Source organism: Heloderma suspectum, chromosome 2 (assembly GCF_057233095.1).
Source record: "Heloderma suspectum isolate Gila_16-S chromosome 2, 16-S_ref, whole genome shotgun sequence".
Classification (NCBI taxonomy): domain Eukaryota; kingdom Metazoa; phylum Chordata; class Lepidosauria; order Squamata; family Helodermatidae; genus Heloderma; species Heloderma suspectum.
The window spans coordinates 141,763,304-141,788,704 of NC_139459.1; the positions used below are offsets into that span (position 1 = coordinate 141,763,304).

The 25,401-nt window shown below is 44.9% G+C and overlaps 1 protein-coding gene across 2 annotated transcripts in view; it reads left to right on the forward strand.

The window, feature by feature from the left end:
* Positions 1-25,401, forward strand: part of LOC146352883 (ephrin type-B receptor 5) — a 182,390-nt gene that overhangs the window by 73,569 nt on the left and 83,420 nt on the right. For both annotated transcript variants that reach the window (XM_084835088.1, XM_084835089.1), the window contains 2 exons: positions 8,807-8,871; positions 11,772-12,468. In XM_084835088.1, coding sequence (XP_084691214.1) covers positions 8,807-8,871; positions 11,772-12,468 — 762 coding nt within the window. The remainder of the gene's footprint in view (positions 1-8,806; positions 8,872-11,771; positions 12,469-25,401) is intronic.

Here is a 25,401-nt window from a genome sequence, read left to right on the forward strand (position 1 = left end):
CTACCAGCCATAAATCCTAACCCTACCCTCCCATGTTGAAATTTCTGAGTTAGACATAAAAAAGAATAGTTTATTCCATATAGCAGCTAGATTTGGGTTTGGGTTGTTGCAGCTCTTCCCCCCCCCCGGCCAGCTCTTTTTTGTTTATCTTTCCCCCCCTCCTTCTAATATTCTCCTTGGACTAGAGAAACATGAAAACAGGTTTCCATCTGCAGATTAGCTCTACTGCCAGTGCAAAAGTGGGAGGAGAAAAGTTACCCACATCTCTGTGGGCATGTGTGCCTTGCTTCGGGGAGAGATCGTGGACGGAACTAGACATGTGATGGCAAACACAGGTCTGGGAACCGCGACCACTCCGCAGAGGTAGGGACACAATTTGTAGTGAATGGGGGGTTGGGGGGAAGCATAACCATTGACCCTGCTGCAGTTGCCCTGCTCCTTCTGCTCGGCTTTTCAACATTCATCTTGCCAAATGTGCATGGGAAGCTTGGTTGAGGAGGGGGCAGGACATTTAGGGGAAGGGTCAAGCTTCCTACTCATCACTGCTTCCTGGTAAATAGCTCCAGCAGAGAGGTAGCAGCTCAGGTTCCCAGACCTGTGTTTGCTGCTGAACCTGAAGAACAGGGAATTGTAGTAATTCCTGAGGTAGTACCTGCCTGTGGTGTTTGTGAAGTGCAGAGGCTCTAGATGAAAAGAGAAAACATTTGTAGGACAGAGCTACAGTAAAGGCAGTTGTAAAGGAAAGAGCTGGGAGAATCAAGCTACCAAATATGACTCTCCCCCCCCCCCCGGCCCCCTGGTTTTATGTGATACAGTGGCATGAAGGCAAACCACAGGAAGAGCGGTAGGTTTGTATAGTTTACAAGTTTTCCTGATGAACAGAATTAGATTTCATCAGTTGCTGGCCGGTAACATCTATGTGAGAAATGCTCAAGGATAAATGTGGATGCCATTTTAATTGTTTGTATGATCTCAGCTTATTATCCTTGTGTATTCCTCCCTTCGCTTTTCCTCCCCCCCCCCCCCCCGCTGGGCAGTGTCCTGTCTTTTTTACTTATGTTAATGCTGACCTGCACCTTTTGGGAGCCTCTAAATTGAACACAGCCCACCAGTCTGTGTGCTGCTGAGTGCTTGACACCCCACCCCACCCTATAATAGGCTAAGGCAGGAAGCAAAAATGGGCTTATTGAGCCCATGGTGGGCAACTACATGTTTGGTGAGCTGTGTTTGGTGGGCATTTTCAGCATGAGGGGGTGGAATAGAAATTCATACAAAGTGTGACGGTTACTTTGCACTGGGCGGGGTACTTCTCCCATTGAAGGCTGAGGGTGAAGACCAACATACATTCTGGGTGTGGTGGATATGATATGAACACACGTTTGCTGCCCTGAAAACAGCTGCTTTGGACTGTAGCAAATGTGTGCTCTTCAAACCATTTCTACGTCCACACACTTTGTCTTCACCCTGAATAAGCCATTTATTACATATATTCTCTAGCACTTCAGAGATGAAAATAAGGGATACACGTATGTACGTGCAATACCCCAGTCTTTGCACACAGGCTCTTGTGATGGTGGTTGGTGTGATCAGGCAGCTGCTGAGCACCTAGGGGCCCAATTGAACTGCCTCAGCCTCTCATCTCACCCTTGTCAATGTGGGGTCAGGCATTGCATTGTGGGTAATCTAACATGGCAGGTGTCTGACATGGATGGGAGCCAAGCACCAGCTAGATTCCCATTCAGAAGTGCTGCCACCCACCCGGAAAACATGTCTGGCCCATGCTGCAGGTGGGGTGTGTGTGAGTGACTGGTGCAACGCTGGTAGCAGCACTGGACAGGCGGGAGCCCACTGACATCTGGTGGGCGGGAGCCATTGGCAGCACCAGGCCACGGTTCCACTGAGGCCTGGTGCTGGCTCTGCTGGCACGGAGCCTGAGCTCCCCCACTTCCCCTAATTGCATACACATCTTCCCCCTCATTGAACATTTTATTATTTGTCTCTGCAATAGGCTGACATTCACTGGCTCCTGAATCAGTCGTTCAGTGGGCCATGACAGCTTGTTTAATCCCTCAGTGGAACTGGTGTACGTATATCTGAACACTTCAACTTGAACAGCTTCAGCAGCATTTACTATCTGCATAGGCATTTGGGGGGAGATGGAAGGGAAGCACTGTGCCAGCATTTTGTGTCCATTTACATGCATATGTGGCACAGTTAAGATTCTCCCGCCACCTTTACTGAGATTTTAACTCCTAGAGGCCTGGGAGGAGGAGGCTGAAATTGGAAGAAATGTGGTGTGCACCCTCAGAACATTTTGAAAAAGCATCTCAACATGTCCTCAAAAGGCAAGCTAGGGCCAGAGATTCATCAGGGACAGACACAGAAAACAGGGACCATTGGAGCATTTTCAAAAATCGCAATCTAGCAATCTCTTCCATATAACTTGTAATACTCTTTTGAAAATGAGGATCATTGAGCACAAACCTCTTAACTGCCTTGTATCACTTGTTGCTTCCCTCCCACTTTGCATCCGCAAGCTTATGCTACACAGGTTTATGCTATCTTCAGTTAGCTAATCCAAAAAACAGTTCTATTGGGTCCACACTTCAAATAACTGCAGTCTGTGGGTATCCAAACAAGTTTTGAAATGCTGAGATTACTCCACACTTGACCATTCTGTGTTGGCAGCCTGAGTTGATAAGTTGGCACATTTTTGTTCTTCTGTACATTGAAGGGGTGTGATCTGACTTTTCAGTTTGAGATGGTTTTGAGCCTGATAATAGAGGAGCTACCCCAATTTCCAGATACAAACTATGCTAATATTGTAGCAAAATACACATTCAAATCGCTCAATCAAGTGCCTACAAGAAGGTTACCTTGGCTGTCCTAAGTGGTTTGCATTGTCTGACGAATTGAGGCCATTTATCCAAATCACTGCCATATCTGAGTGACTGGTAAAAAAAAATACCCATGATTTAATTTAAAACAGGTTACCAGATAAATGTGGCAGTGCTCAATAATAACAGTTACACAGGCTGCTGAGGTTAATGCCACTGTTATAGATGTGAGGGAGAGGAGAATCAATATCAGAATCATTTCTTCTACTTGTGAACATGTGATTGAGAGCCTATCCAGTTTGGAAGCAAAACAGGGCCACCCAAAAATAAAGTATTTTTTTTTTACCTTTCTGGAGGAATCCCTAGCTATGCAGACTGTATGTCTTAAAAGAAAAGAAAAATATAAAATAACAAACAAACCCAAAACTTTCCAACAACTACCTGTGAGCTTAGGACTTGCAGAATGTCAGTGGCAGCTGAGCCTATAGAGATAAGTAATACTGCAGTAACTCATCCCATGGTCTGGAGATGAAACTTCCGGGGTCACATTGAGCACCAAAGACAGGAACTTCTGTCTTTGCTGCTACCTTTGTTTGTATTTTTCCATTGTTTTCTATGGGCCACTCTCACTTCTGCCCTAGAGGGCAGGGGGAGAGTGGGAATTGACCCATTCAGGTGCCTGACAGCTTATAGCAGGGATGGGCAGAAAGTAGATTAGGATCTACCGACAGATCTCTCAGAGCTTTTCTGTGCAAGGCTGTTAATCAGCTGTATCTACTTCCAGTTTTGTCACAGAATTGAGACCTGAGCACTACCGAAAGTGCATTTCCTTTCCTGCTGTTCTGCTACATAACCTCTAGGTGGCATAGTGGAATAGTGTAAATAAGCAAGTGAAAAAGTGTTTTTTGACAATTAAATACCAAATTTCCCCTGCTCTAAAAAATCTTGCTGAAAGTGCTCTTTAGGTACAGAAATGAAACTGGAGGGTCACAGTGTCTAAAGAACCTGTAAACAAGCGTGCATAGAGAATGACGAGCACATGATAAATGCCTCGTGTAGAAAAGCCGTGAGTGATTTGCAGAAGATCAGCAAGGATAGCTTACTCGCAGTTGTTCAACAATAGCAGTTCCCCTGCCCTAAATTAGGTGCTGAAATGAAGACAATTTATGTGTGTGTGCGGCAGTGGTGGTGTATGGGGATGGGGTAACCAGTAGAATTTTTGTGTGGAAGGATTGTGAACGCCATCCAAAAGATTGTGTCTTTTCCACCTGGCACTGGTTGATGGATCTTAGGGTTTTAGTAGAAAGCAAAGCAAATCCTGTAAGCCTGAAATCTGGCCACTCGTCATTTATAGTACCCATTCGGGAGGGAGGGTTTGGGTTTGTGGGAAATGTGTGCTCTGAAGTTACATACATATGCTATAAAATAATGTTTTAGAAGGAAGGAAAGGAAAAAGAACATATTTTCCCTTTCCCGCCCTCCAGAGCATGCCTCCCCCCCGCCAATAAATTTCTCATGTTTATGGTGGCAGCCAGCCCTAAACTTCAGCCCTTTTGCAGTATATAACAGAGGAGAGTTACGTCTTGGGGTGTGGGAAATCCTTTTCCCCTCTCCTAAGACTCCCTCTTTTCTCAAGAGGCATCAATAGGAGTGCAAGGCTCCTATTTCAGGCTAGGTAGAGTCCTGAACAGGGGCACTCCTGTTACTGGGTGAGCATGCATTGCAAGGTTTTGCTGCAGGGCCCCACTCATATATTATAAAACCCAATTCCTAGCATTCTAAATACTCTGGTTTTCTTCACACAGACCTTTTATCCTGCGATATTGCTCCTTCACAGAAGTTTGTGGCCTCTTTACATGACACTAATCATTCAAGGCATCTCCTGCACTAAATGCCCTTTGGTCCGTTTTTAAATAGATCGCAGATAATGAGCTATCAAATTAACCTGTTGTGTTCTGCTTGAGTTTCCTCCATGAAAAGCAGCAAGAAGAGGAGTGAGATCAATGAAAGATAATGGCAGACTCAGATACAGGGAGAAGGAGGCGGAAGGGGCGGGAGAAAAGGAAGCGTGTGAAAAAGGGAGTCATTGTGATCCTGCCTTTAAAACGGAAGCAGAAAGCCCCGTTTTAAATGCAGGATTTTAGGCTGGTGTAGAGATGCCCGCTGTATCATCACACCAAGAAACAGGGATATGCAGATGAAGGGGCTGGGCTATGCAGAAAGGGTCTGACTCAGTGGCTGGGTTCGTATGATTGCAGGGGGAAACAACACAGCATGTTTCCCCGCCCCTGCACATGCCGCTGGCGCGACTGGCCTTTAGCTAAATACCCATGCCATGTTGTCTGACCCCGGCATGTGGCACGGCAGGGGTGGTGTGTAACCCACCCCACAACAAGCCATGGGTCGTGGGGTTGGTTAGAAGCCACCCCTTGCGCACTGCATGCTGGGTTTGGACAACATGGCAACCCGCAACATGGCACAGGTAATTAGGTAAATGCCGGTTGCACGAGCAGCAGCTCAGGGGAAACAACCCATATTGCATTGTTGGGTTGTTTCCCCTGAGCTGCTGCTCATGCAACCCGACCAGCGGTTTCCCATGAGTTCTATGGGATAGAGTTAAAGGGTTGTAATCTGGATGGCAAGTGAGAGGGGGCACAATCTATTTATTCCCTATAGATCCTAGAATCACTGGGGTGGGTGGGGAGTGGGGACATGTTAGCCCTGCATTACAGTGGTATGTGTTTTTACTTCTCTCTGTATAACTGAATGGCTGCTATTCACTCATATGGACAATTACGAACTGCAGCATTTGGACAAAATTACTGAGAGCAAAAATCCACCTATAATTATGGCAGTGAGTGGCATGGCATGGTCTCCACAAATAGGGACCCCATAGGGAAAATAATGTGTTGGTCCTGGGGGGTCTGCACAACCTGACCCACTAAGCTGAATGCAGCTCACCAGTCGAATATGAGGGCATTTGTCTGACAACTTCCCCCATCCTGCCCTGCCCTGGTCCATCTCAGTTTTGCTGCCCCTTGTAGACTGTCAAACTAGGAGGTTTCTTGGCAACTACCAAATTTGGCTGGTAGACGCTCTGCAGCTTGGTGGAAGATTCATAAGGCTGGATTGCCAGGTCTTTGAAGCCCCAGACCATGAGGCTCAGTGGGAGGAGCCTTGGAAATGAAGGGTAGTGCCTGGAACGTCAGGGGCAGAGCTTAGTGGCCCTGGTGGAGGCTGGCGATGGCACTTGGTGGCTCAGGTGGGAGAGCCTGGCTGTACCAGGTGGTCACAGGCATAGCACCTGATTGGACACAGGAGTAGAGCTAATAGGAAAAGCTGCCATTAAGCCATGCCTGTCCCTTGGTTTTAAGCCCTCACCCTGAGGCAATGCAGGCTTGAGGTACCACACAGAGGCTTTCCCTTCCTCCCACCATCTAAATAGTGAAGCATTTTACTGGCCTTCTGCGGCTAACAAGGATGTAGCATTTGCAGAAATTGCTTATCCTTTTCTCTGTCACCATGTGCCTTGGGTGCTTAAATATTTCCTGTTAGGTGGGGAAACCCTTTCAGCTGCAGGCCATTTGCTTGCCCATAAACTATTCATGCTCTTAAAAAAAACAAACCCCAAACTGGCTCACTAGAGACAAACCATCTGGGATGTATTCTGCTTGCCACAGCACAGAGCAGAGGGCGGCACAGAGCAGAGGCCGCTAAAGCATTTTTTCTTTTTCTCTTTCCTACTGTTCCTCCCTCAAAATCTCCCACCATATTTAAAAATAAAATGGTTGCATTTGGGTGGCCAAGAGAACGCTTTATTGTTTTGATGAAGCAAACTTTCTGTGTTGATGGTATACTCAAGGATTAACTTTCATCTGTGCTCCAAAATGCTGCGGCGAACCCTGTAGGCTAGATCCCGCTATTTAGGCCCAGAGGAGATGCACTGGTTTAGAGATGAACTGGTGCCCGCAAGGCTGCCCAAGGTTCTGTTCTGTCTCCAAGTGCTCTCAAAACCCGTTCTGCGGAAGAGCTTCTCCCGCTCTCAGTTCAGCACATTCACACTTGATTGGATTGGATAAGCAGCAGGAGCCTGTGCTGGCTCCTTCTCCAGGCTGCTTCACATATGAGATTATTTGGGTATTGGTCGGAAACTGAGAAGTATGCATGCAGCAAACATGTCTGTTAATCATAGGGATGTCGGAGAAATCCGTTTGGCGGGTGGAGTTCAACGGGTTTTTCTAGGCTCAGCCCTCTGGACTTCGTTTCGGTTCCCACCATGGTACCTGATTCGATCTGCAGTGAGTGGGGCCGGTTTGCGGATTTTCCAGGAATTTTGCACATTTGGGAGGGGGTGTCCTGTAATTTGTGCAAATTTCTGAGCAATTTGCACAAATTGCTCAGAAATTGGTGCAAATTGTAGAACCTCCCCCCCCCCCCGCCGCCAGCCCCAAAAATGTGCAAACAAGTTCCCAGAGTTCGGAGAACAGCCGCAGCTCAGCTCATAGATGCAAGGCGAGTCGTACATGCTGCGGAACTCGTCAGGCCAAAAAAGAACCCATTTCCCAGCGACGGACATCCCTAGTTAATCATCATCATATGTAGTGTTTTTGTGCATGTTCATATATCATGTACAGTCCTTACAAGAACCTGGTAAGTTCAATGTTATTATTCCCATATTTCAGATGAGGACCAGGGTTGACTTACCCAAGGCCACTTAGCCAGTTGATGGTTGAGACAAGATTTGTACTGGAGATTTTGCTGCTCACAACTCTTTGTTGTTGCACCAGACCAGCTTTAACTACACTGTGCTGCTGCGCTGCTCTGTGCTGCTATACTACACCACATCAGCTCTCTTCAGCTGCAGTCTATATTGACAGACTTTCCCTCTTCTCTCATCTTAGTTCAAGTGGTAGCTGTCTATTCATTGTCCTGTCTTCTGAGGGTCAAACTACATGTTACTTTAAAGATGTAGCTAGCAGCTACGTCTTTTAAAATTTCTTATGCAAAAGTAAGTGCAGGGGGCCTGATCCAGATTAGCATGGTCTTGATCTGGATCAGGCCTGCCATGCCTGCAATATACATTGCTGAAAAGTGTGCTATTAGTTTCAGTGGTCCAGAAACCACTTTCTGACAATATGAATTGCAAGTGTGAGTCCCCAGATTCAGATCAGAATCTCAGCAGGGGGCAAAAGGTTAAAGCCCTCCTACCTCCATGCTAGGGGCTTGATTAGGATTGGTTCCTCTGGCCTTACTTTTGAGTAAAGAAAAAAACGCGATATTACTGCTAGCTGCGTCTAACATGTTGTTTGACACAGAGAATCTGTTAGCTTGAGAAGAACAGAGCAAATCTGTACTAGCTACTTCTTGCAAACAAGTTCTTGTATGAAAGCTTGAGTTCTACAGATGATAAACATATTATGCATGACATTCCCAAGCTATGAGGTATTTCTGTGCATTGGAAGAAACCACATAACTGAGCATCAGGCCTTAAGACTTAAAATAAATCACCTGCCAGGCTGACAAACACATTCACAGTTCCCCCAATCTAGATTTCATTTTTGATAGCAAGTAGGGTTTGAGGCTAATAGTCATATTGGTGTCCAAGAGATGACATGGGGATGGGGAAGAAGAGCATTAGATAGGAATAACTACTGTATGGAGAAGCATCCCAAGGTCACCACTTGGGAGTTCTATGGAACTCCCTGCCTTTGGAGGTCAGGCAGGCACCAACGTTGTGTTGCTTCTGGCGCCTCCTGAAAACATTGTTATTTCAGGAAGCCTTCCTTAAGTGACCGGCCGTGGTTTTATCAGAACTCTGTTTCTTTTTAAAAATAGTAATTATTTTAACATGGTGTTTTTATTTTATCCAATCTGCTGTTCACCGCTCCAAAATCTTTGGATGTGGAGTGGTATATAAATATTGTAAATAAAATAAATAACTTTTGTCTTTTTATTTCTTTTTTTAACAGAAATTCTTTTGGATACAACAGGAGAGACCTCTGAGATTGGCTGGACTGCTCATCCTCCCAATGGGGTAGGTGCTGCCCGTCCTCTACTGCTTGTGGAAAGCCCACACATTTGGAGTGTGGTTACGCATTACACCCTGCACATGAAATGGTGCCTCTGCCAGGGGAGAATTCTGATGCTCCCCTGGAGGCAGGCAGGGAGGCGATTGTAGAGCTGCTGGCTGCCTTCGTCTAGTCTGTCCCTTATTTCTGTGAGCCTTGGTGAGTGGTACGTTTAGCTCTGCTTCCCTGGCACCTGTCCCAATTTCACTCTCCATAAAAAGAGACAGGACCCATTTCATCATAGGGCCATGGCAAGGGATAGTTGCTGGTCTGGTCCTTTGGCTTTTCTTGGCCCTTTAAGGGCCACATCGGTGGTGCAGATGGGCACCAATGTGTCCATGGACACTTGTTTTGGCAGCTGCCAGACTCCCTACGCCTCCTGTTTTTTATTTTAAGATTTTTTTTAACTACACTTTTAAAAAAACTAGGGGAGGCTGGCATGCTGCACAGGGAAGGGCTGCCCTCCAGCAGGATCTTTATTTTGATTCAAAAGAGTGGTTTAGTTTTAGAACTCAGACCCCACCTCTGTCTTCTACTTACGTTCTTGGGCAAGTTACTTTTCTTTTAGCCTCATCAGTTTGCCTTCTGGGAAATGAGTGTTCTGCAACTGTCCATGCCTACCATGGCAGCCATTTTATGAATGGGAAACCCCCTCCCATGGCAGCCATTTTATGAGAGGGCCCATGGCAGACGTTCAACGTTTCAGATGTACCACCTGACCCAAGAAGGTTGGAGACCCCTGGGCTACATCATGTCTGTTTAAGGCCAGGTCTTCTTTGCTGGCTTCAAAGGGGCATTGGGTACGTGGGTCGCAGTGCCCAGATGCCTGCAGTTCCTGCACTCGACTGGGGCCGACGGGAGCCTTCCTTTGACTCTGCCTATAGCAGATGCAAAGGGGTGTGGATCCCCCCTTTCTCAGCCTGGCTGTCTGAGCTCATCGACTGCTCCCGTTGGCCACTCTGCTGCTTTGGTGGCTGCAGTCTACATGGGGAGAGTGTTGGACCGCTGCTGCCCATGTTCCACAGCTTTTCGAGCCTGGCAGTTTCTCTTTCCAGTTGAGGTGATCACATGACAGAACTGCTGTGTAATGCCCTGAAGCACAGCTCATAATACACTGCTTACCTTATCACTCCTTTAGTGTCTAATTGACCCTAGGAATTTACGGGGAGGAGCAGAGACAACTAGCTGCTAAAGGAGACTTAAAATAAGCACAGATTAAAAATGGGAAAGAAAAGAAAAGCAGCCAGTGGCTCTACAATCTAGTGAAGCCTTTAGAATTCTTAGCAGCTGGGGCCTGGCTACATTTCATGTGAGGAGTATAATCATAGATGGGCTCTTCGGAAGAATACTGCTGGGGTTCAGCACTTTCCACCACAGCAGTCCCAGAGCCCTTTTGCCTATGCTGATTTTAAATGATTTGGAACACAGGCCAGGACCAGATTTTGAAATATGGACTTGATTTTTATTTTATTACATAGCTCTAGTTCAGTTTGACTAAACTTCCAGTTGAACTGGGTTGATCTACTTTTCTAATACATTTCTGGAGCACCATTGATAAGGTTGGACGCATTCCTTCCAACCTGATGCATCTGACAAAGTCGGCTTTGGCACAGAAAGCCTCTTATCACAATCTGTTTATTTTTAAGGTGCTATAAGACTTTCATTCCCCACCCCCCTCTGCTACAGCAGACTCGTACGGCTCTGCCTCTGGAGCGTCCACCCAGGAATTGCCAAGGTCTAGAGCTGGCGAGTGCCTACTCAGGCTCTTGCCACCACTGTCCTTGCATCCTTGGAGTTGGTGTTGGATGCTACAAAAGGCTCAAACCACTGAGAGCCCACTCACTTTCTGGAGTGCTCTTTTGTGAGCTAGCCTGGGACTCCTTGCTTCCCGCTTTCTCAGAGTCTGAAAAATCTTCAGCAACTTGAATTGTTCTTCTTCAGATTTAAAATTCATCATGTTTGTATCCTCCTTCGTAGCCTTACAACAAGGTAGATCAGGCTAGGGAGGAATGGCTCTTTCTCGGCCACCAAGGGAGCTTTATGGTTGAGCAAGGATTTGAATCCAGGTTTCTGGTCTTAAGTCCAACATACCTCGTTTGCTCTCAGTTTAGGGCAGGAGTGCAGAAGGTGTGGCCTGCCAAGGCAGAGCCCACAGCATCTGCTGTGTTGAGGTTGTGCAAGGGAATCACTGCCCTTCTCTCCAATCTCTGGTGAGAGATTGGAGGTAAGCAGCAACCACGTTGGGGGTGCTGGTACAGAGAGGAGGGAGGCTGCTTCTCCCTTTCTCCATGACCCCAGAGCTTTCACTTATGTTAAGGGAACATGCATAAAATCTAGAGTGACTCAAATTTTTGTAAGTTTTGATTTTTGTGTCAAATTTTGCATGTTCAATTTGGGAGAAGTTATTCTTGAACAACTAAGCAAATTGTACAAAACTCAACAGTGTTTCTCTGCTTTTCATCCAAGCGCTGGAATCTCTTTTTGATGAAGGGCAGCGTAGAAGTATTTTAATAACTAAAATAATTGGAGGCAAAAAAAGCAGTGCAAAAGCCCCCCAAAGGCGATTTTGTAAAGGCTCCAAGGAACTGAGCAGCCCTTGAGCTAGTTCCCAGGGCAGGGAAGTTCCCAAATGTTGGGAGGGAGGGAACTCTGCAATCCGTGAGCCTGGGAAGCTCCTGGGCAGAACTGAGGTAAACCTTACACCAAATCCCTTTGTGTATGCTGTGTTAGCCCTACTCCGATGACCCAAGGCCCCCCATGACTGTTCTCAGGGCTAGGAGAGGCTGTTAGAAGTCACATGAGAGCTGAAAACATATCTGCCACTTGTTTATCCCCCCCCCCGCCCCCCCGGCTGAACTCCCTACAGTGGGATGAGGTGAGCGTCTTGGACGACAGGAAGCATCTGATCCGAACCTTTGAGGTGTGCAATGTTGCTGAGCCGGGACAGAATAACTGGCTGCGTACGCACTTCATAGAGAGGCGCGGAGCCCGCCGGGTCCACATCCGCCTCCGTTTTTCTGTCCGCGACTGTGCCAGCATGAGGACCGTGGCCTCTTCCTGCAAAGAGACCTTCACCCTTTACTATCACGAATCGGAGGCAGACATGGCCACTCCAGAGTCTCCTGAGTGGCGGGAAGGGCCATGGACCAAGGTGGATACGATTGCAGCCGATGAGAGCTTCTCCCAGGTGGACAGCACTGGGAAGGTGGTGAAGATGAACGTGAAGGTGCGCAGCTTTGGACCACTTGCCAAGAGAGGTTTCTACTTGGCCTTCCAGGACTCTGGGGCCTGCATGTCCTTGGTGGCTGTTCAGGTTTTCTTTTACAAGTGCCCCGCGGTGGTGAAGGGTTTTGCCTCTTTCCCAGAGACGTTTGCTGGAGGCGAAAGGACTTCGCTGGTGGAGGCACCGGGTACCTGTGTGGCCGACGCAGAGGAAGCAAGCACGACAGGCTCCTCTGGAGTGAGGCTGCACTGCAACGGGGAAGGCGAGTGGATGGTAGCTATTGGGAGGTGTGCCTGCCGTGCCGGCTATGAGCCTGCGGATGATGAACGACTCTGCAAAGGTGAGGAACGGATGCTTCAGAGCATCCTTGGCACTTTTCAGACCCAGCCTCCTTGGAGGAATTACTGGAAGTGACAGCACTTTCGAAATGGTGTGCAGGGGCTGGTGTGAGCTGAGAAATAAATGTTAGGGCGCCTGTGAGTGCAAATACTCACCCACAGAAGAGGCTGCTGACTGTGTCTCTGCATGATTCATTTTTCTGACCTCGACTCCTTCCAGTCAGCCTTTGCTGGGCAGCAGGTCATTTGGAGACATCTCTGGATCGGGTGCACTTGGATCACTCAAGTCACTCACGATGCAGAACTGGGGCTGCTGTCACAGGAGGCTGTGAATGTATGACCACCTTGCCAAAAAGGCCACAAAAATTACTGTTCCACAATAAATTTTGAGTAGCCTGCTTCCCTAAATTCATCTTTTGTGGCAACTCAAAAGCATGAAAGGAAAATAATAATTCTTTCTTCCATTTTACAGAAGCTTTCTTGCCTGGTCAGCTCAAGGTGATTCTTTCTTACTACAGATGATCAGGCAAGCATCACTTTACAAACCTGGTACATGATCTGCCTCATTGGTCTTTAGCTAGTGGAGAAAACCCCACAAAGATGTGGCTTTATGGAGTTTTGCCCCCATGGTGCTATGCCCATTGTCTGGTGATAGAACAAAGATGGAAAGAGAGAGAGAAAAGCTAATTGAAAAGAGGGAAGAATATATTAGACTAAAAAAAAGTAGAGAATAAAATGCAAGATGAAAGAAAATTAAAAGTGAATTCTGTGTTGCAGGTTTGGGTTAAGGGAACCTGATTTAATTTATGTTGCTGATAATGATTGCATTTCTTTCCCCACCCCAGCACCTGCGCTTACTAAACCAGTGGTTCTTCGTCTGGCATTTAGCTGTGGCTGTATGATGGTGTGGCAATAGGACTGTTGCTGAAACGCATTTTAGAGCTGCCACCACCTTCCCCCACTTGTTTCATGCAACACTCAGGAAGTCTGTATATTCGATTACCAAACGTATTCAGAACCCAAGGATAGCTGAGTGCTTAATATTCCTGGTGTGGTTCTTGGGTGTCCACACATCCACTCATCAGCTGCGAACGAGTAAGTGCCCCTGGCCTTCTGATGGCTAGCACTTGCAGCAGCCCAGGAATTCCCTCCTTGGCACTCTCCTTTACAGGGCAGTTTCAAAGAAGCAAGAAATAGCAACAGTTTCTTCTGAAAAACAAAAGAAAGATGCTTATTACCATCTCTATCCTCTAATGAAAATAGGAGGAGGAGGAGGAGCTGCCTCTCCCCCCAAATACTGTGGGCATGCCAGAGGACTTGGGAAGGAAGAGGGTTGGTGGCGATCACAAATAATGCCAGACTCGTTAGCCAGTCCAACATTCGTGGAGCCCTAGCTAGTGGAAACGTTTCTGATTTGAACCCAGTTGTCAAAAGTGGCCTTCTGATCCTCATTAACCGATTTTATCACAGTGAAAAAAAGAAGCCCTTTTTCTCCTTAATAGCATCTGAGGTGGCTGGAGAGACTATTGCAGAGCAACCTACCAAATTAACAGCCAAGGGGTCTTTGCTTAGCTGTATCCTCAGTTGTGGATCCAATAGAGAGCAGCAGCTGTTAGACAACATATTTGCAGTATCTGGGTCGAAGCCTATTACAAGGGCCTGGCTTCATTGTGGTGGGACTAGCCACCTGCTCTGCCAGTATAACAGCTTTAATTCTCAGTCGCAAGCTCAACAAACCTTAAGAGACATCTCAGGCTATCTTGTTCATTCCAGGTGTCCGATATTTCTTAGAAAGTCATCTTAACTTCAAAAATGCCACTGCATAATGTAGTATTTACTGCCCTTATCATGCTCTGCCTTCAGCACTGTCTGGCCAGGCCAGGGCTGTGAGTTGCCATGCACAAATCTGGATCAGGGATGGTGGTATGCTCTCCAGCCCAGGTTCAATTGCCAGGGGCTTTCACTGGAAAAGCTAGAAACACTGGGAAAAGTGGAAGCTTCAGCCTGACATTTAGCAGGTATCTAGACTGGGCCTGGCCAATGCAGATGTTTCATGCTGACTGCTGGTTGCAGGATCCATGTTCCACATCCCCATTCCCCTCTATGCCTGAAAAGGCTTGGAGGCCTGAGCACACATTGTCTTAGGCGCTCACTATGATAGGGGACAGAGGGCGGGGGGTCTTGGTTCAGTTCTTGGCATCTGTAACATTGGGGTTCCCCCTTCACCAGAGTTTAAACCTAGCTTCAAATCTTCCTTTAGTGAGGACCCCAGTTAGGGTTAACCGCAGTGGATGGCTGTGCCATTTAAAACCAGGAGGGAGGACCCATGCTCCAGAAGAAAGGGCTTGGAGGGAGCATGCAGCCCTCTAGCTTGCTTGCAGTGGGGAGCATTCTGTGTGCATAAGCACAGACTAACTTTATGGAACGAAAAGTAATGCATTGGCCTGAAGAGGCAGCAGGGACAATTTTTCATAGTCTGCTTGTGATTTATATAACTGAACATTCAGCCAGGGTGCTGGGGTTAAGACCCTGCAAAACCACTGGGGGCAGCTTAATGACTGTACAAATTTTACTTTTAAAACAAGTAAGGTGGGTTGAAAGAGGCGGATTTGCTATTTTAGAAACACATTCCTTCACAGCACATTTAAGGTTCATGCCTTTGTGTTTGCTCTTTATTCAGTGAAGAGAAACTTGGGGAAAATGTGGATGTTGGTTGCCAGCTTTCTTTTGAACTTTAATCATGTCAAGAATGCCATATCTCATCTCTGTCTTGCCTTTTAGCTGGAAGGCTTCCTGTATGACTTGAGGTGTGAAGTACTTGAGAGATTTTTCAGCCTTTTATGGAGGGGTTGGGGATATTCTATCTTTAAAGAAACAGGCTCTCTGTGCCAGGCGTCTGAGTTAAATAAGTGCTAACAAAGAAATAAAACCTACTCTGAATGTCCCAGGAAAAACCCTGCACATCTCCCCTGAGCTCCTGTATAGGAATACAAGTAAATACCAATGTAGCATACAAAGTAGCGATCACAGATCAGTGCAATTAAGTGTGTGACCGTATTAATATTAGCCCCCTCCCTTTTATTCTCAATGTTCACTTGTCTGCAGTGGTGTCATCACATAGCAAAATCTGATTGGCTAGGCTGTATATGTGATCTCTGATTAACTGGGATCACCTATGTGACTAATCCGGGAAGGAGAGAAGAACAGCTACCAGGTAAATGCCATACAGGATTTTTGGAAGATGAATTTTTGCACATCTGTGAGGGGGGGGTTGGGGGGAGATTGTGTCCCCCCCCAATTGCTATTTTTAGATCTGAGAATTGAGAACAGTGCTTACTAGTCTAGTCATACTAGACATGCATCACACAGGGAACAGGATAACTTCAGTATAGTACCATCAGATCTGGTCATGTGATGTTTCTTGGGGCAAATAAAGTTAATTGACAGAGAAAGAGGGGCAAGAGAGGGCAATGTTATTGATTGATTTATTTTACAGTATTTAAAGGCTGTCCTAAAACAATTTTGTATACAGTGCTGAAAAATCCTCCAAATGGGGAGGTGAGTTCGACACTGCTGGAAACATTTCAGCTCATCCATAATTACAATAGCATAGAATTTAATGTCATTCTTTTATAGCAGTTGAGTGTTTGTGATTAGTAGAGTTCTCTCTCTCTTGATATGCAGATAGACTAAATTAATGCTTTAGGTACTTGGCCAATATTTGACTGCTCAGTGGATGGAAGCAAAGGCAGCCTGCTCCCATCTCTTTTGCAGACATGTGATAACTCCCCCACCTTCAAGAAGGTGGGGACCCTACAATCAGCCATGGATTTTTTTATACCTGTCTATTAATATAATTCTTGTGGCCTTGGGTTTATTGATTGTTGATATAAAGCAATGTTCAGGCTACAGCACTATATACACGCTAATCTGGGACTAAAGTCCTATTGAGCATAGTGGGATATACTTCTGAGTAAGCCTGCACAGAATGGTGGTGTGTTCATATGACCAAAGCTTTGTTCCTTTTCTACCAGCAGTACTTTGCCTGCATGCCAAAGTGCACGTGAGAACAATAGGCACTCTTGCAATAGAACAGGGTGTTGTTTCCAAGTACAGCAGCAGCCACTGATTGCTGCTTGATTCCATCTCCGTTTACATTAGGAGTGTGCCTTCTGCCCACAGAGGTCATTAGGGAATTCTCAAGTCCAAGTGCCAAGCCCCATGGAGCAACAGAGTAGGGTGAGGAGTAGGGTGTTTATAGTGGAGGCTGTGAATAGCAGTGATTTTCCATGATGAAAATGACATACTGTTGCAGATAAGTGTTCCAGACAGGCAGTAGGGTGCTAATATTACCATCAGATCAAAAAGGAACAAATGGCAATTGAATGCACAGTTTGTTTCATAACTGTGGATAATAATCTGTATATGATGCACAATAATTAAGATGTTTATCATATTACTTAGGAGCAATGTCTGTGCTTCTGGATGGGAACATAAAAGGCAATTAGTGTATAACTAACATATACGAGATGTGTGTTTCAGAGTTGTGTTGCAAAAATTGCCTGTGCAGATTAGTGTCTCAAACACATTGTGCTGCATGCTGGAATTTGTAGAAATAATGAGAGAAAGTTTGCACATTCCTGGTGTTGGCTCCCATTCTGTGGAATTCCCTTGCCAGCTTAGGTGCATTGTCCTTGCTTGTCTTTTGGAGAGAATCCAAAACATGTTTGTTCTAGCAAACCTTTAATCTCCCTGAGGGAGTTGAACATGATCTGGCCTTGATTTCTTAAATTACAATGTTTTGTTTATTGTTTTTATTTATGTTAACATTTATAATCTACCTTTCTAAAAATGTGTTTTATTTATGGTGGTGCACAAAAATAATTAAAAACTTGACCAGAGTACACATACTACAACTTAAACAACTCCTAACAACTTATATTGTAGCTTTTGTGAAGAGTAGCAGCATACTTGTACTTTCAATAAGGGAGATGCTGAACAAGGAGACTTTTGTGCCCACTAGCAGGGGGAGGAAGGGCAAGGGAAGAGGACGGCTGCCCTCCAGCCATCGTGCAGCATTCCCTTGGGCCTCTGCCTTGTCCAAATGGTAAGATTGGGTGGGAGTGGGGAGGTTTGTTTGGGAAGTAGAGAGAGAGTGGGAGGGAGGCTGCACTCTGTTTACATTTCTGTATCTGAAGTGGGTTAATAGGAAGTGGGCCTAACAGCCCCATCCTACATGTGACTAATAGCACAGATGTTTAGGATTGAGATGTCAAGAAGCCAATTTGCAACTTCTTTTAAAATTCCTTTTATGCCTTTCCACCTCTTTGCTTTTCCATTTCAGAGCAGATCATGTCCATCGCCCTGCAATTCCACTCAGAACATCATTTGACCTTGCTTAGCCCAATGTCAGATGCTTCTAGCTCTGCTTTCTTTTCTGTTTTGGATCTGTGGTTTCTTTCACCCTTGCTATGCTATATTGTTTTCAAGTCACATCTTCTGCTCATTTGATATATGGCAGTCCTAGCTTGAAAGAGAATCCCCGGTTCCCCGCTTTCGTATAAACAGAAGAATAGACTCTGTCTTCTTGGCAGCTGCTCCTGAAAAGGCTAACAGTTTGCTTTCCTTTTTTCCTTTATTAAAAAAAAAAAAGTTCAGTCTCTTAGAGGGTTTTTCAAGGGCAAAGATGTGAAACCTTGGGTTGTATTGTCCTCTGAATCCTCCTTTAAAAAAATATATCAAGGAAATGAGAAGAAACTTTGCAGTGAAAGATTTGCTGAAACAGGCTAAAATCTCATTTCCCAACCACATATTTTGTAATCTCCCCTCCCCTCCCCAGCCTATTTCTTGTCTGGCTGACTATGTGTGGTTGCAGATTAACCAGTTAGCACCTGCATTATCAGAGACTTGGCAGTACTCCACAATTGTGTTCTCAACATGATTTAACTCCAGATCAGAAAGAAAACACATGTTCAAAGTAGTTATTCATTGTATTCTCGGGCATAGTCAGGAGAAGCATAATCTGGAGTTGACGCCAAATTCTACATGGGCACAATCTGGAATTAATGCCAAAACCAGCAGCCTTGAGTAGAGTCTCTGTCCCCGCCACCCCATAACATTTAGAACAAGTTACACTGTTCCCTTAATTCTACACTGTGCATTTCTCCCCTCCCAGTCAACAGCACTGGCTGTGATTGGCAGTGAGCCAGAAAAGAGAAGACATAATGATGTCAATGTCAGAAAGGTTTAGGGGTACACTCTCATAATCTAGAATCCTTCCGGCTCTTCAACACAGCCCAAGGCTTCCTTGCTTATGAAAGATACATACACTGTGTACGCCTACAGACAAAGACTTGTATCAAAGATGATACAAATAAATTTGCAGCCCAATCCTATTCATGCTTTCTTGGAAGTAATGCCCATTTTTCTTAAGGAGCCTTACTCTCAAGCAGGGTGGATTAATTTAAACCAAGGTGATTTAAATCCTTGATTTAAATCAAATTTGCCACTGATAGTTCTTCACATGCTTTTTTAAACAATGATGCAAATCTAATTACTAAAACATGTTAGTTTGCAGGTCCATGCAGCATTTCACAATATCAAGGAGGGGATATTCCTAGATAGGGTCTCTCTTGGACCCAGAAGCCATTACAGTTTTTCCGTGTGGCACAGTGTGCGGGAATATAGGAACCAGAAGCTGTGTCTGTACCATAATGTCTTATCTTTTAATTTCCAGTTCTCTCTACCGTTCCTTTGCCTCCAACTGTTCTTTCCCATATTGTCTCTCTGTCCTAACTCCTCTGCCTTCCTTGGCCCTGAGTGACTACCACATAAGCCCAACACAACTACATTCCTATCCAGCCTGTGTCTGCACAGGTGATTTTGGTCAAAGTATCATGGGCATAGGAAGCAAACTTGCACTGAGTCAGACCACTGACAACCTCAACTGGCAGCAGCTCTCCAGGGTTACACACAGAGGTTTTTCCCAACCTCTAGCCGGACATGCCAGGGATGAAACCTGGAACTTTCTCTATGTAAAACATGTGCTCTACTACTGAGCTATGGCAAAGCCCAAACTTTCAAGAAGCAAGAGCTGGTAATTAGGCGGGAAATAACCATTTTTATGACAGGAAAAATGGAAATGAATGCCCATCTTTGATTGGTAGGTAACTTTATGGGTAAGAGTGTGACAGAGCCATTCACTCATTTTTATGAGACTGTAAATGTAAGTTTGGCATGTTTGTGATTATTTATATATTTATTACATTTCTATACCACCCAATAGCCAGAGCTCTCTGAGTGGTTCACAACAGGTAAAACCACAAAATACAGCAACATGATAAAACACAATATAAAACTCTTAAAAGTAAAGAACTACAATATAAAACCAGAGCAAAACCAGCAGCAGTGTAAAGATTTTAAAATACAATGAAGATTTAAAACAATAACAACTGAAGACCTTAAAATTGCCTGGGAGAATTAAAAAAAGCCTTCACCTGGCGCCAAAAAGACCACAATGTAGGTGCTCGGCGAGCCTTTCTGGGGAAGACATTCCACAACTGCACTGCCAATTAGATTTAATTGTAACTGTTTTTGTAATTATTGTAAAAATTGTAATTACTTTTTAAATGAGAAATTTGCTTTTTTATTCATTTTTTAAAAAATAATCAAAAACTGATTTAAATCAAGAAATCTATTTTAAATTTAAATTTAAAAAATCATTGAATTAGATGATTTACATGATCCACCATGTTCTCAAGTAATTGGGCATAGGACTGCAGTTTTACAGCACAGTGCTGTACTCAGTACTGTACTCATTTACTCATTTACTAAGTCCCACTGTGTTCAGTAGTGGTTACTGATATGGTTAAATATGTATAAGATGGCAGCTGTACAGCACATTCCTATCTATGTTTACTCAGACATTCCACTGTAGCCAGTGGGGTTTACTCTCTAGTAAGCATGGTTAGGTTAACAGTTTAAGTTAGTTTATCCAGAAGGTTACACTGTAGAGAAAGTCAGCGCACAGTTTGCCAAGCTTCTGACACCAGCTTATATGTTGGGGTGAATGAGTTAATATTCCAGGTTATGTATTAAAATTACATATGTGAGCTTGGAGGAAATGAACAACTCTGAGAACAATGACTGGCAAATACTCATGCTTGGTCAGCACACCAAGAGCAAGAAGGCTATACGCTGCCCATGTTGACCAAAGCATCTTTAAATTAAAACACAATTCAAAAACTGAGAGGCATCTTTTCTACCCCTCTGAATTAATCCTAAACTGAGTGGTTTTCTAGGAAATGTCAATTTGTCATTCAGTAATTCCACCACTATCACCATAATTATTGTGTCCCTAAAAGCCACAGGATAATGCCTCTTAACAAACTGTGTCTCTACTTCAAAAGACACTTTGGGTCAGACAACCTGTTACATTAATTGCATAGCCTGTAGCTGAGCCTGTCCTCTCTTTTTACTTGAAAGTAAGTGTGCACGGCCCCAATTTGGATTGGAACGAGCATGCAATGGGAAGTGAAGTACTGTGAAATGGAAATGGAAGTGAAATGGGAATTACCCCCCACCCCATTGGCTTCACAAAATTCCACCCTCCTATGTGGGGCTTAAACAATTAAAAGCCTCCATTGACTCCAAAACTATTCCTTTCCTTGACTGCAGAAGGCTCCGAGGCATGGGTATGCACAGTCCATAGTAACTAGGCCCTAGCGTCAGCCCTTACTGTTGCTTCAAGCCCTAGAGTCTCTGACAACAACTTCCCTCTTATGACCATAAATGGGGCTTAGCCCCAGTCTTCCTACAGAAGCTTAATAACTGTACCAACACAAGGAAGGGAGGGGGGCTTGCTGTTGGGGAAAAGCCTTGACTCATCCTAGTTTGAATTGTGAGCCACTGTGTGGTCATAAGATAAATATTGTGGACCTAATGCCTGTGCAAGGACATTATGGAATAATAGACAAGAAAGAGGGCTTTGTATTCTAGAGGCACTGTTTGTGTCTCCTGTTTATCAGCACTACAGCAAGGATCTACATATTCCAGGGATGGAGTGGAGGGTTTTATGATGTACCTTTGGATTGAGTAATTTCAGAAAACAAGGCTCTGATTTTTCTTTCCTGTGAAAACTTGTCAGATGCCAATATTGCCTGAAACCACTGCTTTACCATTTGCTAAACTTGGAAAAACCTGCAAATGCACTTCCATGCCCAACTGATGTCTGTGTTCTCAAGAAAATATATACTTCCTTGGGTGGAGAAGTCATAATTGAGAAGGTACACTCTATGCCAGCAGCGATCTGTGCATCAGCTTCTGTTCTCAAAGGCTGGCCACACCCATGCCAAACCCAGGCAACTGATGTTATGACAAGAGTGGGGACATTGTAATGGCAGAGGTGTCATGGAGGTACATGGCAATTTTGGAGTGTGTTGGCAGCACTATATGTCTGTACTTTTGTCTCACGACTGAATCACAGCAACATCCATAAATTCTCCAGATTATTATTGCCTCTGTTTTCAAACAGTGTGTCCCAAACATGAATGCACTGGGCAGGAAATGGGAGGAAAGGCCAGAACAGCAAGGGCTTTCTACATACTGGGGTTGCAGGAGAATCATGGCTTTAATGCCCCTGCCTCCACCCTTGAGGGAGAACACTGGTAGCCAAAAACAATGTGCAGGTATGAGCCTATTGCTGGCTAGGGCATGCAGGCAGGTAGGCTCAAAACTCTTCTATGGTAAGCTACAAATGGAAATGCGATTGACTTTCCACACTATTGGGGGTATTGTGCTGTTTCTGCACATACATCCCACTATGTTTCATTCACACCAGTATCCATAGTACTACTTTTCTGTATTATTTAAGGGTCATGGTTTTGACATGTGTAGTGGGCAGCTGAACCCTATCACAGCTCAGCACACATTCACTATACCATTCCCAGTGGCTGCCAGCTTTATCACCCATTAATTAAAAAAAAAAACTACTGAGTTTTGATTAGCACTAAAATACTTTTCCAGCTGTATATATTTAAAATATTAAATAAATTTAAAAAGTGTTATAGCACTATACCCCTATAATACAATACATATTTTTAAAGATGGGGCAGGGGAGAAGCTCTTCCAATCACTACCATTTTGTGACAGGTTCACCTGCCCACGTCAGAACCACACCAAGAGTACCACAAAAGGCTTCTTCATGTTTCTTTTCAATCCTTCCCCCCAAAAGTCAGGCTTTCTGTGGGAAGAAAGAAAAGATGGAGGCAGCGTACAAATGGATGACGATATCATGTGAACCTCCCATAAAATGTGAGTGAATGAACTATGGCCATTCCACAGTAAAAACCTTGTCTGGAAGCAGCCTAAATCCAACCTCCCCCTGCCCAGAATTGGACCCAGGTTAAATAAAGTGCAGATCCCAAGTTGCAACTGGATGCAGATACTGTCATTCCATTGCGCCTTCCATTGAAAGTAAGGTACACTTGGATGCTGACTCCTCTACAAACTGCACTGCAGTTGGAAATAATCTGTTACCTTAAAATAATTTCAGGTATGGGAGTATTTTATATATTTTAATTCATTCATATAGAAAAAATACTACCATGAGTAGACAAAGCTATCATGGATAGATGGATGAATACAATAGCCAGTTTCTACCAATCCGTTGTATTCCTATGTGACCAAGAAACTGAGTCCAAGATGGAGTGATGTAAATAGGGGCTGGCTTGGTTCTCAAGGGCAGTCAGGAATGACCAGGGGTAGAGATCAAGTTTAGGCCTCAACCCAGTGTGGTTGCCTCTGACATAAGTGAATGGCTGCCATTCATTCTTATAGGGGAAAGTAACACACAGCTCTTGGGGACATGGTTGCAGGAAGGGCAATACCTGCCCTTCCTCCCATGATGCCTTTCCCTCACAAGGACCCTGCCCTGTCAGGCACCAGGGGTGTTAAAATGGGACTGCTAGTAGCTACATTCCTGTATCATAGAGACAATATTTATTTATTTATTTATTTCTATACCGCCCAATAGCCGAAGCTCTCTGGGCGGTTCACAAAAATTAAATCCAAGCAACACACAATAAAACAATTTAAAATATACAGAACATTAAAACCACAATATAACAATACAACCACAATAAAACCTAGCAGCAGTGCAGGAGTTGAAAATACAGATTTAAAACAGCAAAGATAAAAATTTAGAAAGCTAAAATGCCTGGGAAAATAAAAAGGTCTTCACCTGGCGCTGAAAGGAATACAATGTAGGCGCCAGGCGAACCTCACTAGGGAGCTCATTCCAGAGCCGGGGTGCCACAGCAGAAAAAGCCCTCCTCCTAGTAGCCACCCGCCTCACTTCCTTTGGCAGGGGCTCACGGAGAAGGGCCACTGATGATGATCTTAAGGTCCGGGCAGGCACATATGGGAGGAGGCGATCCTTCAGGTAACCTGGCCCCAAGCCGTTAAGGGCTTTAAATGTTAACACCAGCACTTTGAATCGGGCCTGGAAATGGACTGGCAGCCAGTGCAGCTGAAAAAGTAGTGGCGTAATATGAGCTCGCAGGCCAGTCCCTGTTAACAATCTTGCTGCCCTATTTTGGACCAGCTGAAGTTTCCGGACCGTTTTCAAAGGCAGCCCCACGTATAACGCATTGCAGTAATCCAGACGAGAAGTTATCAGAGCATGGATAACTGTAGCAAGGCTATCTCTGTCCAGATAAGGGCGCAGTTGGTATACCAGCCTAAGCTGATAAAAAGTGCTCTGTGCCACTGAGTTCACCTGTGCCTCAAGTGACAGTTCTGGATCCAAGAGCACCCCCAAACTACGAACGTGATCCTTTAGGGAGAGTGCAACCCCCTCCAGTATGTCTGCCAAAGGGTTGCAGGCTGAACTGTTGTTACTCAGAGGTGCAAACTTGGCTGTGTTACCAGCCCCACCGGCTTACCAAGGAGATACTGCAACTGTACCTGTTCCTATAAAGCCTCATCACCAGGGCCTGCTCTTCAGTCCGAGCAACTTGCTTCCTAGTGAGAAGGTCCTGCCAGACTGAGCTCATATTCTTCACTCTTCCTTTCATTAGTTGCTTCTTTGGGAAGTAGACTCTTGCCTGCCTTTGACTATGCTTCTTTGCTTTTGGTCCATCTACCTATTAGATGGTGCTTCAGGAACTTGAGACTTTTTGCCTGCCTTAGACCTTGCTGCTTACCCCATTCTCAAGCCCCCATCCAGCAATCACTTGAAATTCTAACCCCTTGTGAACGTGGACATACAGAGAGGTACAATGCCTGTTTATGCACAGAGCACACAGACATGCATTGCTCTCCCTAGGGGTCCTTACAGTATATGAGCCTTCCCTACACAGTCAAACCCCCTCCCTTAATCATAGTGATGAACGTTTTGCTAGTCATTATATAGAGAAAAGCCAGTTTTCAACTTCTGTAGCTGATGTTATTGTTGGACTTGACATTCAACTAGGACTAGGAGAACCAGGGATGCTAGAGGTCACCAGGATTCTCTGAACTCCACTTCAAAGCTCAGGTCACCTTGCTCCTGTTTTGTTTGCGACCTTTTTTCTTTTTGTTTAAATAGGGAAAATGCACTTTTCTGTGTGCATTATTCGAAACTGAGCCCTTTCCCCCATTGAAGCATGAAAATGTGTCTTTTTTCAAATGTGCATTTTAAAGTGCACTTTTCTTAAAGCATTTTTTTATTGTGGCTGCAAGTCCGGGAATGTGCAAGCTTTTTCCAAAAAATGCGCTCCTGTTCAGGGTTGCGAATGAGTCACTTTCTGACGATTTGCGCAATGAAACTAAATTCTTGAATGTGCCTACATTCAACATGATGGAAGCAACAAACTGATGTGTACGTGTTACCTCCATTAATTCCTTTCCCCACTGCCTTGCCATATTTGTCCTGAAGATGGCAGACTGCTGGCAGT